This window comes from Neolamprologus multifasciatus, chromosome 19, assembly GCF_963576455.1.
Source record: "Neolamprologus multifasciatus chromosome 19, fNeoMul1.2, whole genome shotgun sequence".
Taxonomy (NCBI): Eukaryota; Metazoa; Chordata; class Actinopteri; order Cichliformes; family Cichlidae; genus Neolamprologus; species Neolamprologus multifasciatus.
In genome coordinates this window covers 691,417-703,916 of record NC_140457.1, presented here as the reverse complement: position 1 = coordinate 703,916, position 12,500 = coordinate 691,417, and the positions used below count along the sequence as shown (strand labels likewise).

Genomic DNA, 12,500 nt, shown 5'->3' with positions numbered 1-12,500 from the left:
CCCCTTTTTTATTTTCTTAATGATTTTGACTTTGATGTCAAAACTTGTTGCAAGTTTCATTTTTTGAGGTGTTGAAAGAGTTTTGAAAAGCAGTGATTTTGTGGCGGCGGTTGTTTTCGTTGCTGCTGAGCTCGTCTGTGTTCAGGGATTCACCTGAACGCAGGTAAACTCATTTAAACCTGTTTGAACGCTCGACGCAGGTTGGAAGGGTTTGAAATGTGTTTCCTGCTTTCAGGGCTTTCGTCCACCTCAGTCAGAACAACTACGCCGAAGCACACGCCTCCTTCATCGAAGTGCTAAAGATCGACCCAAAGAACCCCGTGGTACGTACCGCCGCCATCCTCCAAACGCTCCCCAGAGCAGTGCACAGAGTGGGTCAGGCGCCTCTGTGGCTCAAACTGTGCTCGTCAATATTTTGTACTTGAGAACTGAGTTTTGTAACTTTGTAACCCAAAATATCCGAATATTTTATGTTTGTGCATCTGTAGATGAGAGTGTGTGTTTAAAAAACATTTACACGAGTTACAAATTGTTTTATGAAAGTCTGCTGACAGGAACAAAGCAAAACACTGCGCGTGAAACTTCCTGCTTCTGTGTGAGCTTCAGCTTACACTACGAATCCTTCCTTTCAGCTGATTGGTCAATGTCATGTCAATTACAGATGTAACAATCCAATCAGAGAACAGATGGGTTTGGCTGTTGGTGGGGTTCTTTATTGATTCACATACACTGACTGCAGTCATTACAGTGGTGAGGTTACTTTTGCACACAGGCAGGCCGCTGTGGATCACTTTGTTTCTACGTCATTTGTACTCGGGTCACCTGAGACTTTAATATGTGTAATATTGAAGTTTGATGATCAGTGTGGCAGATACGTCACGTGTCACAAACATCGTCAGTGACGATGAAGATCAGTAATAAAATCACAGTAAAATGTCATTTTTTGAGCTGCACTCATGTCCTCGTATCATAGCCATCACTCTGTATTATTAGCTTATGATAAAGTGTCACCAGCAGAGGGCGCCAAACAACCACAGCCAAGCTGGTGACTGAGCAGCTTCCTGTAGGAACTACTTTCTTCATACGGGCTGCATCCTGCAGCCGTATCACTCCTCAGGAGGAAGTGTGTGTCTACTCTGGCTCATGTGACAGGAAGGAAACATTAAATGTGTCGGCCATTAGAAACAAAATAGTTTTGTGCTGCTCAGAGCAGCCAGTCAGAAGACTTGGGAGGAGCTAAAGTGTCTTGTCTCAGACTGTTACACCGGTGCGTGCTCAGTTAAACCCTCCTCTTCCTCCGTGTGTTCGCAGGCCAACAACAACGCGGCGGTGTGCCTGCTCTACCTGGGCCGCCTGAAGGAGTCGCTGGGCCAGCTGGAGGGCCTGGTGCAGCAGGACCCGGCGCAGTACCTGCACGAGAGCGTCCTCTTCAACCTGACCACCATGTACGAGCTGGAGTCGTCCCGCAGCACGCAGAAGAAGCAGGCGCTGCTGGAGGCCGTCGCCTGCCGGGAGGGCGACAGCTTCAACACGCAGTGCCTCAAGCTGGTCTGAGAGGAGGAGCTTAGTTTGACCTCCCAGGCACAAAACAGCGAGTTTTATTGTCACTAAACAGATGAAGGGCACCCAATCATCATCATCCTCACAATAACCCACAGGAGCAAAGCCTGCAGCAGCGTCCTCCAGCGCTGCACAACCGCAACCCGAAAATCGTGTCCTCACGCCCTCCCTCTGACTGCTGAATCACACCAGAGCCCGTCTGCGTGTCCAGGTTCAGCACAGCTGTTCAACAACAGATCTGAGGGTAAATAAGCAGAAGCTGCAGGAACGAAGCTCGCTGGTGTCCATTTGTAGTCCATTTAACTGGACTACAAACTGGCCAACCATGCTTGAGTCAAGGGTTAAAGAGGGAAAAAATTTACTGAAGCACAGACAGCAGAGACCCGCTCTTTTATTAGTGGGGGCAGGAAGAATTTTCACAATAAAAGCCCCAGTGCAGAGCAAAGTCCAGGATAAAAGCCCCCATCGGTGTTTCCCTGGTCAGACGGCTTCATGTTTATCACACATTTTAACTTAAACTGGGTCCAGTTTAATTCAGCTTTATCCCAGCTCACCTTTTAATTTGTAGTAAAGTCTCAGCCCACTTTGTGTTTTGGGAGGAACAGACGGGACGCTGGAGGCGGGATGTCAGAGACTCCGGCGGGCATTATCCTGATGATCTGCAGACCGGACAGCTTCAGTGACTCGGCCCGTGTTCAACACGTACATATCAGCAGCAGGTTTCCTCTGAGTTCACCAGGAATTATTATATTTAAGTGATTTGTTTACTTTGTGCTGATCATATTGATGTAAATGAAATAAAATGTGGTTTTATGTGAAAGCGCAGCTCACTGTGTGTGTTTGACGTGGGGAGAAATGACAGACAGCAGCTTCATATTGATCCTTTAATCCAGAGACAGGAAGGCACTAACAGGCTGGATCCTGAATAATCACGAGAACCTTTAAAGAAGAGTTAAAGTCCTGATGAAGGAAGCTGGGCTACAACATTCAAACCACCCTCTGTGTGGGGGGCGGAGCCTCCGGGCTCACCAGCCAGGAGTTTTGCACGTCTTATCCCGGCGTCAGGGGCAGCAGTCTGAGAGTCACCTGACCTCTGCATTCTCTCTCACGGCCAGCAGGGCGACGCTGCCCTCACGCCATGACCTGCTGATGGTCTCGTCGTGAAGCACTCGTGGTGATGTCACGGTGACGTCATGCTCTGGTCTTAATGTTGTGGCTGATTGTTCCTCACAGTAAAAACTAACATTTCTGTCTAAGAAGTAGAAACTGAAATTAAAGTCTTCATGCTACATCGTCGTCCACATCAGCGTTCTCTGCTCCGATTGGACAGAGGCTCTGACTGCAGTGGGCATGGCGTCCGCGGCGCTCTCAGGATCCCTGCATGGACGCCACGTATCGCTGACGGATCTCGAAGTCGTCAGCGGGGCGGTTGTAAGCCTTCCACACCGGCTCGCCCACAAACAGCCGCATGGCCTTCGTGTAGTTCTGCAGAAACAAAGATCAGACAGTCAGGATTCAAACCAGCAACCAAATACGCAGCGTACAGGCGCAGGCCGTGTTTTCGTACCATCTCGTCCAGCGTGAAGCGGTGGTAGATACCCGCCGGCAGCGTGATCAGGTCCCCTTTTCTCATGGCGATCCGGATCCACCGGTCCTCCTTGTCCCTGACGTCAAAGTAGGCCTGGCCGTCCAGGATGTAGCGGATCTCGTCGTCCAGGTGGAGGTGCTCCTCGAAGAACGTCTTCAGCTGCAGGAGAAACAGGAAACCTCTCACTCACTTCAAATAGAGCTCACATTCCAGTTTCAGCACTGCCGACGCCCGAGTGACCCGGGAATCTTTAACACCAGGATTAAATCTGGAGCGTCTCTGCGATACACGAGTCTGACTTGGTGCAGCGATGGAGGCGGGAGGAGCCCTCAGCCTGCCTCCATCAGTGCACAGCTGGACTCAGAGGTGCTCCAGACTCAGACTCCTCTGCATGCCATCATGCTGCCACAGTGAAGTCTGACATGAAGAAGCTCAGAGGACTTTTCCCTCCCTGCAGTGAAAAACCTAAAAAAGGAAGTGTGGTGCTTTTCAAATTAAAAGCTCCGCAGACACAAACACGTGCTGGTACTTGCAGCTTCCAGAGCGTGTGGGTTACCTTCTCCTCGTAGTTGGGCAGAGTGTCCTTGTGGATCGTGATGATGTCCATGTAGGAGTAACCCCGGTCCTTACGGATCTGCTGCAGCTCCGGGTCGCTTTCATAGATGTCGGCGTTCAGCTGCAGGAAACAGGAAGCAGTCAAACCCTTACCTGATGTGTTTAGTGTGGCAGAAAAAGTAAAAAGCACATCAGTGGTTCCAGTATCAGTTACCATGACGATACACCCCAGCAGTGAGTGGACGCCCTTCTTGGTCAGAGTTACATGGGTAAGGTGCGTCACAGTGCAGGTATCTAGACTTCACGTGCTAGGCACGTGACCTGTAACACCTGCTCTGTGTGCAGAAAGCACGGGTGCTTGAGAGCAGCTTCAGCTCAGTGACCACTGATACCTGCTGTGTCTCAGCTGAACCCTCAGCACATAGTTTTACCTGCTTCAAACCCAAGAACTCTGAGCTGTTCGGTCCAGCTGGGGGTCAAGGGTCTGCACAAACTCCCACCCAGGAACCGCTGACCTTTAACCCGAAAACCTGCACACGTGAGCGGCCTTCTGGAGACTCACCTGCCAGTAAAACACTCCGAGCTCCTTCAGCTGCTCCAGGCTCACGGGCTGGTGCGGCTCCAGCCTGTGCGGCCTCCTCTGGTCCTCCTCGGACCCGTCCATGTACCAGGCCTCCAGACCCATGACGAAACACTTCACAGCTGGACCCGCGCGCTGTCAGACCCTCTTACTGCTGCGCGGCTGTTTCACGTGACCTTGGCAGCACTTCCGGTGTGCTGCTTTCAAGTACCTGGAATGTAGCAGGAAAAATGACGACTGAGAGGTCTGCGGATCTGTGACTGATCAACATCCCAGCAGACACCAGCTCCCGTAAAAACATGACAGATTGGAGGGAAAACAAATTACAGACAAAGAACAGTGAAAAACATTTAATGCCTCAAAACATTATAAATATATGACACCCGGTCTCACAAAGAAAAACTCCCCTGAATGACCAGAGATGATGAGAGAAAACAGAGGAAAGGCAGACAGGAACACTGCCTCTGACATTTCCATTCAGCTGCATTTGTTCTATTATATTGGACTTATATATATATATATATATATATTTTTAACGTATTTTAAAGACATTTTTACATTTAAAAATCTAATTTAAGTGACAATTTCTTTTGTCACTCAAATTAAAATGAAACGTTTTGTTTAATAGATAAATTAACATTAAATTAAAATATTCTCTCACACAGGCATAATTTCATAGCGTCAAATAATTTATAGACCCTAATTTTTTTTTTTATATCTGACTTAACAACAGAATTTAAAAGCTCGTTTATTTTACATAAATCTGGGTCAAGTGTTTCTAGTGCGCAGGCGCAGTTGGTTTACCATAGCAACAGGAGGAGCCATCAGTTGCTGACATGGTGAATGTTTGTAGGTTCTTTCTGGGGAGCTCTTTGTGTGTTTTTAAGTTATTATTGTTATTTGTATCCCTTTGTTTATTAGCAAAGGAAAGAAACATGGCGTCTCTTCTTCGACCCGCTGGAAACAGCGCTACGGCGGCTAACAGGCTAACTTTAACGAGTTCTTAGCTTGTTGGATTCGGCAACATTCGAGCGTTTGCGGGTTTAAACATTTCCATGGTAACGGCGACCTGCACCAATCAAAGACGTCGCTTCAGGAAATCGTGAATAAACGCGTTTTTGTCCAAAATAAATGAAATAACGGTTGATGAAGAGAGTTGTGGTTTCCATAGGAACAGATGACACTGTTTCACAGGGTCGTAGTCAGGCTGCTTTCCATGGTTACAGCACTGTGGCTCAAAATCCCCTCCCTGTGTGAGCGCTGTGTGTACAGGATCAACAGCACAAACCACAAATATAAAACATACAATGAATCCATGTTGTTGTTGATTTAACGATGGCTTTTATTCAGTTATTAACATAAACCAAAGCAGAGTGTAAACCCTGACTGTCTGCCTGTTTCCAGGCCAACGACTGTGAGAGACGCACACACACACACAAAGCCTTTTTAAAGTCTGAGTAAGTTAACTTCAGATGCCTGCACTATGATTTGGGGAGGATTTTAATCAGGTAACTTCAGGTAACCATGGTAACTGATGCTATAGAACCATTTTTTTAAGAATAATCACTGCTGGAAGGTTCCTCATAGTTGGATTTAAGATCAGATGATTCAAATATATTGGACGTCTGTGACACGAGGAGCAGAAACGCTGCAGGAAACTACAACAGAGTGCATTCTGGGTAAGCTTTCAGGTTTCAGCTGTGCGACTCCTTCAGGTTAGAGGAAGACTGACCAATCAGAAACGAGCTTTACTGTTTCTACTGGACTCTATCGGAGAGTTCTATCAGAGGGAGCCATGTTTGATGTTTCTGTCACAGGGCACTGTTATCAATAAAGTTTAGATAGAAACAAACACGAAAAAATAATAATGAACTTCCGCTTACGTCCCACCCACCGCCTCAGGATCTATCTTCTGATTGGTTACGACGAACATCAATCAGCGGCTTATTCCCTTCCTTGGTAACGGCCTCGGACCCGGAAGTAAACACGTTAGCCGCGAAATGCCAACAGCCTGACGGCAGAGAGAACATCTGTCCAGCTGCTGCGATGAAGAGGAGCGCAGACGTGCACGTGAAGCAGGTGAAGCACGTGATCGCGGCTCTGTGCAGGCTGCTGGCGGCCGCGGGACTGGACCCCGTGCCCCCCCCGGACTCCTTCCGACGGGCCAAGTTTGGAGACGCGGTCCAGGTGAGTCAGGAGCACGTCACCGGCCGCTTTATTAGGTACACCTGGTCAACCGCTCGTTTACATAAGTATCTAATTAGCCAATCACAGGACAGCACGTGATGGAGACGAGCTGCTGAAGCTTCAAGAGAAGAAGAAGAAAAGAGATTTAAGAGCTGGGTTTCTGAGATGTCAGAGGGGGGTGGAGCATCTTTCCCTCCTGTCAGTAAGAGCTGGTGCTGTGAACGTGGAGCGTGAACCAGCACCGACTCGCTTCAGTCACTCATTGACATCTGCAGGTGACACGGAGGCAGCAAAGGGCTCGATAATCACGCTGAACTCGGGTTTGTGCGGATGATGCTGGAAGGTGCTCAGGGCAGCAGGTGCTGGGATGGTGTGATTATGTACGTGTGACGGGGTCACCACTGTTTTCAATACAATAAATGGATGTTATTGTAACTATGCACACGTACAATGAGATTAAAAACAAATAAGGGTTTGTATTTATTGTTATTGTTGTTGTTATTGCGCAGCAGGGATGGTAATTTGCATAGTCTGTGTACAGAGGGGAGTCGGGGGCTGAGGGGGTCAAACTGTGTGGTCAGTGTGAGTTCAGGCTGGTTCAAAATTCAGCCTGGAGCTGCTGTGTTCCTGAGGACTGACTGCAGCCTTTAGTTTTCCACTGGTGCTTGAACTCAGCGTACACGTCATGTGACGATCCAGGTGATCTTCACCTCAGTGGAAAGAAAGCCACAAATATTAAATGTGTGTAAAGCTTGGACACACATCCACACATGTAGTCGTTTCAGGTGTGTGTGTCACATCGTGCACACTTCCTCCTCTTCCTGATTGGACTAACTCAGCGTCTCGCTGGATTTTCAGGAAGATCCGTTTTGGCAGCTGCTCGCCGACATCCTTCAGACCGCCAGCTTCGTTTCCTGTGACAGCTCTGAGCCGACAGCAGGTCAGCACTTCTTCATCTCGCCCTAACTTTGCTCGTGCACACTGTAAGCTGACGTTTGATTGGTGCTTTTCCTCAGAGCGCAGGAAGCTCGTGGCCGCCGGCTTGTGGCAGAGCGGCTTTCACGCTGGCTGGATGTATGAGGGAGAAGGAGGAGGCGCAGCCTCCAGCCGAGAACTCCTCCTGGCGCTCGGCTGGCTGCTCGCCACAGGAGCGCTGGAGAGCGTGGTGATGAAGAGAGTGCAAAAGCTGGACAGGACGCTACTCACGTGCACACCTGTGAGTACCACGGCAGCGTGCAGGTGAGCCTCCCCCATGTGTGCTTACCTGTGTTCTCCCTCTCTGTCAGGTGCTGCCACACCTTCCTGCTGACCTCCATGTAGACTCCGCCTCCCTGAGGAGACTCCAGTGGCTCATTGGCTGCCTGAGACATCAGAGACGGATGCTGCTGTCGATGCTACGAGAGCAAACCCGAGCTCTGCACACTGTGAGGAAACCTCGTCCTTTCATTCACGTGACATCAGAATAATCGGAAACAGCAGTTCAAACAAACTGAGTCAGACACATTTAGCTCAATGACGTGAAACACAATGTTGTATATTATGAACACAACAAGCTCGAAACAGCTTCCCAATCCCAGCACTGACGCTCCCAGTCGGAGCCGTGCTAACCTCCCGCTCACAGGGCTGCTGCGAGCCTCATGCCAGGATTTCCACTTTTGTCACGGATTTTCTCCACTTCATGTTCACTAAACCAGATTAAACCAACTGTGTGTTCAGGTTCTTTCTGCGAGCGTCACCCCGGCGCCGCCCTCTGAGCAGAGCTCGGCTGCACTCGAGGAGGTACGTCTGAGTGTTTCACAAACTCTGTATATGAAAGATGGAGGCAGCTTCCAGCAGTGAGGAAGTGAGCAGATCTCTGAGCTCAGACGAGCTTATGGTCTGTGTGTGTTTTGGAGATGACGTTGCCTTTAGCAGGAGGAGGGAGGGTTTAGGGCGGGGCTACCAGCTGCTGATTAAACAGTACTGATGAGTTTATAACAGGAGGAACTGAAAGGCGTGTCCTTCTGCTGCAGGACTGCGTTTGTCTGCAGCAGCTGTGCAGCCTCCTGGAGGCGTACCTGAAGTGGAAGCAGGTGGAGGACGTCTTCTGGACTTGGATGGTGGGTTTGTGGTTCTCACGCCATGAAAATATGATGAATTTAAAAAAGTAATCAGCTTCACAGCAGAGTGGCTGAAACAGCAACGTTAGAGGAAGTGATGCTGTGTGTGTGACTGTAGGACAGCGTTGTGGACCTGAAAGATCCCATCACCGCGAGGCCCAAACATCTGACCAATGAGAACCCCGGAGTGTGTTGTCATGGAAACAGCAGGCTGGAGAAGCTGGAGGCGGTGCTGCTGGGACTGCCTGCAGCTCAGGTGAGCAGCACGCAGGTCCTGACTTTGTCCTACATGGGACAGATTTCTGCTCATCAGAAAGTGTTCAGTCAGATGTAGGCACTGAAACGTCTCGGTTAGGTGGAAATTTGCCCCTTTGTCACAGTGGATCTGTCCCACCCCACAGTGATGCTGATGCATGGAAAACCTGCAGACCGAACCGTGATGTTTCATAGATGTTTAAACTCAAATCGATGCTGTGCGGGCTTCGAGCATTTCCCATGATTCTTTGCTGTTCTGTGCTTTACTCAGATTGCAGGCAGTCGTCTTGACGACATCCAACATAACGGAGCCTAACTCCATTTCAATTTTTAGTTTCAGTTTTATTTATGAAGCACAAAGCACAGCTGATGGGTCCGGACTCAGTATGCAGCGGCCCAACAATCACACGACTCGCTGTGAGCAGCAGTGGGGAGGAAGAACTTCCTTTTTAACAGGAAGTAGCATGAACTAGTTTTTCTCTCAGTCTTGCAAGAAAGCAGTCTTACATATTTGTTTAATGTGTGCGTTGAAGGACATGTCCTGGTCAAAAATGACTCCAAGGTTCCTCACAGAGTTACTGGAGGCCAAGGTAATGCCATCCAGAGTAAGAATCTGCTTAGATACCATATTTCTAAGCTTTTCAGGGCCGAGTACAATAACCTCAGTTTGATCTGAATTAAGAAGCAGAAAGTTAGCGGCCATCCAGGTCTTTATGTCTTTAAGACATTCCTGCAGTTTAACTAATTGGTGTGTGTTATCTGGCTTCATGGACAGACAGAGCTGGGTGTCATCTGCAGTGGAAATATGTGCAGTGTTTTCTAATCAGGCTACTTACATGGACGTTTATGGTGTTTATACTGATATTTGTGCTCCTGCAGAGAGGACAGAGGAGACAAGGAGGAGATGGTAAGGACAGAGAAGGAGGAGAGAGGACTCAGGGAGGGTTTGGCGTGTCCTTGTCCCTCCCTCCTGTTCTCTCCTCCTTCCCATCCTTGGCCTCCCTCTCACAAGTCTGCCGAGCGAGGCCTCGGCTGGAGGAGCCGAGGAGGCGCCCGGCCAGAGGCCCCGGTGGGCAGGCGGAGCCTCCAAACGAGCTCCCGGCGTCCGAGGCTGTGGCGCTGCTGCTTCATGCAGAGGCCGTGCTGATGAAGAGGAGGGACGAGCAGAGGCTGACCAACAGGACGAAGCTGCAGGAGACGATCGGCAGGCTGGAAGAGCTGGTGCTGATTCCACCGTGAGCGTCAGTTTAAACTGGTGGAGCTGTGAGGACGTTATCGTTTCTGCAGAAACTGAAACGGCTGCTGCACATGAGTCACTCAGAGCATTTAATAACTGACAAACACGTCATAACTGGATCTGTTGGTCCGATACATGAAATGTTGTGAAGTCAAACTACAGGCGTCAAAAACATCATTTGCATATTTATTCATTCATCAAATTAAACACAAAGTTGTTTTCAGCAGAGCCAAAAGAGTCACTTTAAAGTTAAACATTTTAGAAATCAACCAGATTCCAGCTTCTGTTTTCTGTCGTCGGGTAAATTTCTGGGACTTTGGAGGCGACCATGGAGACGCGTCACGAATTCACCACCAGCAGTTTCTGCATGTACGAGTTGAGCCACTTCTGCCTCTCCATGGAGGTGAGCAGCTTGCTCTTCTCTCTGAAAGCCGCGTCGTCGGCCACCACCAGGTCCCTCTTCGCCATCCCGGCTCCCGGAGACGACCATTCTGCAGGCCACGCCCCCTCCACACTACAGACAGAAAACAACTGTTTAAATGGGAGATTCATTCTTCCCCTTTTAAGTGTTTGTTAATTTAATAATAACAACAATAATAATAATAAACCAGTCTTTATTTTTCTATCCAATCAGATTGCTTTGTACAGATAGAGGAGGAGTCTCCCCCTGCTGGACGCTAGAAAGAATGCAGGTTGAATGTTTTTCATCATTGTCCTTCTTTCATATACAGTCTGATGTTTCATTATGAATTTATCAGTTTTGCCCAGCTGTACCTTGTCTCCGCCCCCTCTGGAGCAAATAGCCACGCCTCCCTCATCAGTCCTGCTTTGCTGTTGGCTGCTGCTCTAAGGCCGGGCGCTGACATCATTTGGATGCTCCAATCACGGAGAGAGATGGAAGGGTAGAGGACGTCCCAGTCGACTCGTTTGTGTTCCCCCAAATCTTCCAAACTTCTGCGATTGGACGAGATCACAGTGACATCACAACGTCATGTAAACATCATTCACATGGCACCCTCAGGCCTCCGTAGGAGGTGAAATCCTCTTTCCAGTGTCTGGCTCATTCATTGGTTCAGAGCGTACCCACCTGAGAGGAAGACGAGGCTGAGGGAAGCCAGACGTCAGCAGGATCATACCCAGAATGCAAAGCAGCGGGACGCACGTGCGGGGAAAAACAGGAAGCTGAGACATCCTAAAAACAAACAGAAGAATTTTCAGTTTCATGAAGCTCGTTGTGATTTCACATTGCAGCGCCTCCTCTGGTCAATGATGGTCACTGACGTAACTCCTAAACATTTTTATTCTGCATTGAGGACCAAAGTTTGGCTTCAGGCGTGCGTGTCACGTTTCAATCTGAGGCTGACAGAGCAGCTGTAAACGCCGGCGCCCTGACCCCGAGGTCACCGCTCGCCTCTGGCTCGTTATTTCTCAGTCGACCGTGAAACAGCGAGTTTGAACCCTAACGAGGAGCTTTTGGTGCCTGGAAGTTAATCGGGCTGAGCTGACCTTTAACCCCAGAGACACCTGTTTAGCATGGCTGTCGTCTCTGCAGCGGGCTGACACGGCCACGTTCTTAACATTGATTTTTTTTTTCATTATTGTAATATTACAGGATTCGCTGTCATTGTTGTCATAACGACAACAGCTTCGTGCCTTTTTCATAGACCGCAGTTGTCACTTTTTTATCACCGTGGCAACGCTTCCGCAGCTCTCATGAAATATTAGTTCCTCAGTCTCTTCAGCACCAATAATAATAATAATAATAACTATAATAACAATAATAATAATAATAATTATAATAATTATAATAACTATAATAATAATAATAACTATAATAACAATAATAATAACTATAATAACAATAATAATAATAATAACAATAATAACAATAATAACAACAACAATAATAACAATAACAACAATAATAATAATAATAACAATAATAATAACAATAATAATAATTATAATAACTATAATAATAATAACAATAATAACAACAACAACAATAATTATAATAATAATAATAACTTTAATAACAATAATAATTATAATAACAACAATAATAATAATAACAATAATAACTATAATAATAACTATAATAACAATAATAATAATAACAATAATAATAATAACAATAATAATAACAATAATAACTATAATAACAATAATAATAATAATAGTGATTAAATCACACACAGTTAAAAATGTTTGTTCAGGCGTGATGAGGCGTCACAGTGACAAAACAAACATTAACGATGACTCAGACGTTCTTAGATGTAAACAGCAGTGATGAAGGAGGCGGCGCCGTCACGTTATACTCAAACTGGGCTCATGTAATCCATTACTCTTTTCACAGGAAGTCGAGTGATGTCACCACTGTGGTGTTTTTTAAATGTAGCTTATTTGACTTATTCTTACATGATAAAAAACCTCGTTTTA

The 12,500-nt window shown here is 47.4% G+C and overlaps 4 protein-coding genes across 10 annotated transcripts in view; 2 read left to right on the top strand and 2 right to left on the bottom strand.

Annotated features, from left to right (window-relative positions):
* The window catches only part of trappc12 (trafficking protein particle complex subunit 12), a 25,488-nt gene extending 23,108 nt beyond the window's left edge, over positions 1-2,380 (top strand). For both annotated transcript variants that reach the window (XM_085142374.1, XM_085142375.1), the window contains exons 11-12: positions 236-323; positions 1,312-2,380. In XM_085142374.1, coding sequence (XP_084998500.1) covers positions 236-323; positions 1,312-1,554 — 331 coding nt within the window. In that variant the 3' untranslated portion in view covers positions 1,555-2,380. The remainder of the gene's footprint in view (positions 1-235; positions 324-1,311) is intronic.
* A 50-nt stretch (positions 2,381-2,430) lies between these two features.
* adi1 (acireductone dioxygenase 1) lies at positions 2,431-6,281 on the bottom strand. 2 transcript variants are annotated; one of them, XM_085142387.1, is made up of 5 exons: positions 6,167-6,281; positions 4,266-4,494; positions 3,705-3,824; positions 3,128-3,307; positions 2,431-3,045 (listed from the first exon to the last, which is right to left on the bottom strand). In XM_085142387.1, exons 2-5 carry the CDS (start codon positions 4,386-4,388, stop codon positions 2,929-2,931), a joined length of 540 nt encoding a protein of 179 aa, XP_084998513.1. In that variant the 5' UTR covers positions 4,389-4,494; positions 6,167-6,281; the 3' UTR covers positions 2,431-2,928. The 2 variants fall into 2 exon arrangements, with proteins under 2 accessions (XP_084998513.1, XP_084998515.1); XM_085142389.1 differs by lacking the exon at positions 6,167-6,281 and adding an exon at positions 5,088-5,104.
* The window catches only part of tedc1 (tubulin epsilon and delta complex 1), a 19,378-nt gene continuing 11,934 nt past the window's right edge, over positions 5,057-12,500 (top strand). For 2 of the 5 annotated variants that reach the window (XR_014871033.1, XM_085142383.1), the window contains exons 1-8: positions 5,060-5,122; positions 6,186-6,470; positions 7,329-7,410; positions 7,487-7,686; positions 7,757-7,894; positions 8,187-8,249; positions 8,483-8,569; positions 8,688-8,825. Coding sequence is in view for 4 of the 5 variants with exons in the window: in XM_085142383.1 (XP_084998509.1) it covers positions 5,120-5,122; positions 6,186-6,470; positions 7,329-7,410; positions 7,487-7,686; positions 7,757-7,894; positions 8,187-8,249; positions 8,483-8,569; positions 8,688-8,825 (996 nt within the window). In the remaining variant the exon portion in view is untranslated. The other 3 variants (XM_085142382.1, XM_085142380.1, XM_085142381.1) reach the window with 3 other exon arrangements.
* On the bottom strand, positions 10,401-11,285 carry pth2 (parathyroid hormone 2). Its single transcript, XM_085142392.1, has 3 exons — positions 11,149-11,285; positions 10,809-11,015; positions 10,401-10,575 (listed from the first exon to the last, which is right to left on the bottom strand). Exons 1-3 carry the CDS (start codon positions 11,283-11,285, stop codon positions 10,401-10,403), a joined length of 519 nt encoding a protein of 172 aa, XP_084998518.1.

Coding starts and splice junctions, on each gene's coding strand:
- pth2 (XM_085142392.1), bottom strand. CDS start 11,285: ATGAAACTGAAAATTCTTCTGTTTGTTTTTAGGATGTCTCAGCTTCCT. Junction 11,016..11,148: donor CAGCCTCGTCTTCCTCTCAG/GTGGGTACGCTC, acceptor GTCCAATCGCAG/AAGTTTGGAAGATTTGGGGG. Junction 10,576..10,808: donor TGGGCAAAACTGATAAATTC/ATAATGAAACAT, acceptor TTCTGTCTGTAG/TGTGGAGGGGGCGTGGCCTG.
- adi1 (XM_085142387.1), bottom strand. CDS start 4,388: ATGGGTCTGGAGGCCTGGTACATGGACGGGTCCGAGGAGGACCAGAGG. Junction 3,825..4,265: donor TCGGAGTGTTTTACTGGCAG/GTGAGTCTCCAG, acceptor TGTTTCCTGCAG/CTGAACGCCGACATCTATGA. Junction 3,046..3,127: donor GCTTCACGCTGGACGAGATG/GTACGAAAACAC, acceptor TTGTTTCTGCAG/AACTACACGAAGGCCATGCG.